The sequence below is a fragment of the Lipotes vexillifer genome, unplaced genomic scaffold (assembly GCF_000442215.2).
Source record: "Lipotes vexillifer unplaced genomic scaffold, Lipotes_vexillifer_v1.1 scaffold614, whole genome shotgun sequence".
NCBI classification, from domain to species: domain Eukaryota; kingdom Metazoa; phylum Chordata; class Mammalia; order Artiodactyla; family Lipotidae; genus Lipotes; species Lipotes vexillifer.
In genome coordinates this window covers 287761-291442 of record NW_006787203.1, presented here as the reverse complement: position 1 = coordinate 291442, position 3682 = coordinate 287761, and the positions used below count along the sequence as shown (strand labels likewise).

The following is a 3682-nucleotide window of genomic DNA, read 5'->3' as shown; positions in this document are numbered from 1 at the left end:
ACAGGCTCCGGACGCGCAGGCTCAGCGGCCATGGCTCACGGGCCCAGCCGCTCCGCGGCATGTGGGATCTTCCCGGACCAGGGCATGAACCCGTGTCCCCTACATCGGCAGGCAGACTCTCAACCACTGAGCCACCAGGGAAGCCTTCAATTTTCTTATTTGTAAACTCCAACTTGCGTTTTGGAGAGGATTTTAAGTAAGAATGTCTGGTACTTAGTAAATATTCAACAAATGTTAAACCCCTCTTGCTTCTCCTTTACCTTCCTGATTATACAGCTGGAGCATACCGGCAATGAGGGGAAGGTTAAAAGGGACAGTTGGTACCAGATTACAGAGAGTCTTATATTCCAAGTTACACAGCAGAGTCATCCAAGAGAAATATAATGTGAGCCATGTATGTAATTTTAATTTCCAAGTAGCCACATTTTTTAAAGATTAAATTAATTTGACAATATATTTTATTTAACCCAGTATGTCCAAATTATCATTTCAACATACAGTCAATAGAAAAGTTATTAATGAGATACTTCACATCCTTTTTTCATACCGTCTTCGAAATCTGTGTGTATTCTACACTTAGCGCACATCCCAGTTCAGCCTAGCTACACTTCAAATGCTCAATAGCTTCATAAGGCTAGTGGCTACCATACTGGGAAAATCGGCTGTAGACAATGGAGAACCACTGAAGGTAATCAGTAGAGTGGAATGCTTTGGGATGCAGTGATTGGGATGGATTACAGAGGAGAGAGTGCAAGCCTCAAGACTGGTTAAGAAGTTATTAAAATAATCCAGGAGAGAGTTATCCAGGGCTTGAACAAGGTTGGCATCAGTAGAGATAGAAAAGAGGAGATGAAGGAAGGGGAGAAACACTGGGGGATGAGAACTCACCACACTTGATTGCTTTCATGTGGGAGATAAAGGAGAGAAAGAATTGAACGTGGGGTTGTTAGGCTAGATACAGTAAAATAAATAATTGGTTTATCACTAAATAAACAAACTAATTGTTCCGTACATTTGACGTTATGTAGTTTCAATTTAGCTTACTTGGTTACATAAGCCAACTCTCAAAATTCCTCTCTTATATAATAAAGAAAAACAAAAATACTGTATGCTACTGTAATTTAAAAACTAGGTAAATGTCTGCATCTCCCCCTCAAAAATGTTCATTCGAACAAAGCTGTAAAATGTTCACCAAATACTGATTTAAACTGTCTGCAAGCTTAGCAGCTCGTCAAAGGCACAGACCAAGTCTCATTCACCTGCATCTCCCTTTGCCCCAGACGGCAACCACATCAGAGTAACCTCTCTAAGAAATGAGTATAGGTTTGTTGGATTGAACTGAACTACAGAACAAGCAGATTGAACAGTATTCTTCTTGAGATGTCAGGTATCCTCATCTTTAAAACAGTGATTTAAAAATATCTAGCGAGCTCAAGCTACATTCTCAACCCAGTATTTCCCCTTAAATAATTATACTTTTTGTTGCCATGCCAGTAGCATGCGTTCATAGAAACTTGGTTTTCTCAATGAATTTTAACTAATTCCTGAATTAACATCCTTGTAGAATATCAGGGAAGAGTAAGTAAGCAAAGAAAATCTGTTCCATGTTTGTTGTACCACAAACTATTTTAGGAATGGGTGGAAATTCTGAAGACTCCCTAGACCACTACTGGGAGTTACCTCAAAAGTGCTCTTAGGGCTTCCCTGGTGGCGCAGTGGTTGAGAGTCTGCCTGCCGATGCAGGGGACACGGGTTCGTGCCCCGGTCCAGGAAGATCCCACATGCCGCAGAGCGGCTGGGCCCATGAGCCATGGCCGCTGAGCGTGCGCGTCCGGAGCCTGTGCTCCGCAGCGGGAGAGGCCACAACAGTGAGAGGCCCGCGTACCGCAAAGAAAAAAAAAAAAGTGTTCTTTGACCCATAAATGTAATCAACCTCATTTTTCAAAGCATTAAGTTCAGTGTGATATGGAAAACTACATATAGTTAGATAAAAAATTAAGTGAAAAGAAAGTTAATGCTGTGAAATAAAATTCATATTTTATGGCAAGAAAAATTTAAACATAAAAAAATTTTCTCTGCCCTTCGGCATCCTCTCTCCCTTCTATTGTGCATTGTGTATCTGCACTATACATCGACCAGACCTCCCCCATCAGGAGAAATACCTACTCAACCATAAAGAGCAACACTCTCCCAGCACCAAGCCAACTCCTTAAAGATAACATTCCCTCTAGATCTTGTAAGGGGTCACATGACCAACCACTTTGTACTTGCAGATCTGGATTGTGTAAACTGTCAATAATGTGTCGCCCTCTGTCTCAAAAAACTTATACATAACTGTGCCTTGACTTCTAAGGGGTGGAGCAATTCTCAGAGCTTTCTGAGATGCTGTTCCCAGGTTAAAATCCTCAATTTGGCTCAAATAAAATTTTGCATTTCTTTCTTAGATCGACTGATTAATTTTTTTTTAGTTGGCAATGCTAATATAATCTAGAGGTATACAGAAGTTTAACAGGCAATACGTTTTCACTGTTGTTGGTCTAACAGACCCCAGAGGAGAAAGAGAAGTACTGAGAAACATTTCAACCCCAGATCTCTAGAGAGTGACTCAGGTATCAAGTGAGTTGACAAAAGCATAACTGGGTGAATTATATGTGATCTTACCAATCATTAACTTAAAGATATTCACAAGACAGGAACATGAGCATTGCCCATCCCCCCGCCTGCCCCGACCTCAGTGAGAAGGCTGTTTAGAGGGTACACATCCTTACCTCAGACAGGAGGTGCTGAATCACAACTGTTAATGCTTCAAACTTGGTATTACCACGGGAAAGAAGCTGCTTGAGCTGCAGGATAAATCCACTTTGGTTTTCACATTTTGTTTTATACTGAGCCAACTCAAGTGTTTTTTCTGAGGAGAGCACATCTGGAGATGTCTGGGTCTGGATACATAAACTTCTGGGACTCTTCTGTCTGCCCTTTTCAACTGCAAAAGGAATGAATATAGGTAGGAAAATATGTGACTTTAATTTTTTACAACCACCACCATCTGGCTTCACAAACAACTAGAGAAGCCACAGAAATGCACTTAAGTTATGTTTACATAAGGAAAGCATATGGATCAGAACAGGGATTAATCAAATATCAAGATTTCTGGAACTCAGAAACACAGACGATGGCTTTAATTCTGACATAAGTTATATATGGGGCAGAGACTTAGGGGTATGAAACAAACAGTTTTACCAATCCAGAAACATGAAAATGGTGTGCAAAATAACGTTGATTTCACAGTTTCTAATTTTCCAGATAAACTGGTACAGAAATCTGTCTGTGACAAGAACCCTGACTGTCCATTCTGATCACACAGGCTGAAAAATAACACACGAATGATTGGACTTTAAATGCCTTTCCCTCTTCTTATACGTTTCTTACCAACTTCCTGTCTTCTCCCTGCTGATGGCCTGGTCCTTACAAAGATTTATACTCTAAATGAATCACTTCCTAATTCCTGATAAATCACCACATATACATTGAAAATCTACTCATATTTAACCCCGATCTTTAAATTCATTGCTAAGAGTATTATACTCTTTTTAACAAATTTTTATTTTATATTAGACTAGAGTTAATTTACAATGTTGTGTCAGTTTCAGGTGTACAGCAAAGTGATTCAGTGCATTATACT

The 3682-nt window shown here is 40.0% G+C and overlaps 1 protein-coding gene across 4 annotated transcripts in view; it reads right to left on the bottom strand.

Moving 5' to 3' along the window:
- Positions 1-3682, bottom strand: part of MTUS1 (microtubule associated scaffold protein 1) — a 105953-nt gene that overhangs the window by 32370 nt on the left and 69901 nt on the right. For all 4 annotated transcript variants that reach the window (XM_007459899.1, XM_007459900.1, XM_007459901.1 and 1 more), the window contains one exon: positions 2769-2983. In XM_007459899.1, the coding sequence (XP_007459961.1) occupies positions 2769-2983 (215 nt within the window). The remainder of the gene's footprint in view (positions 1-2768; positions 2984-3682) is intronic.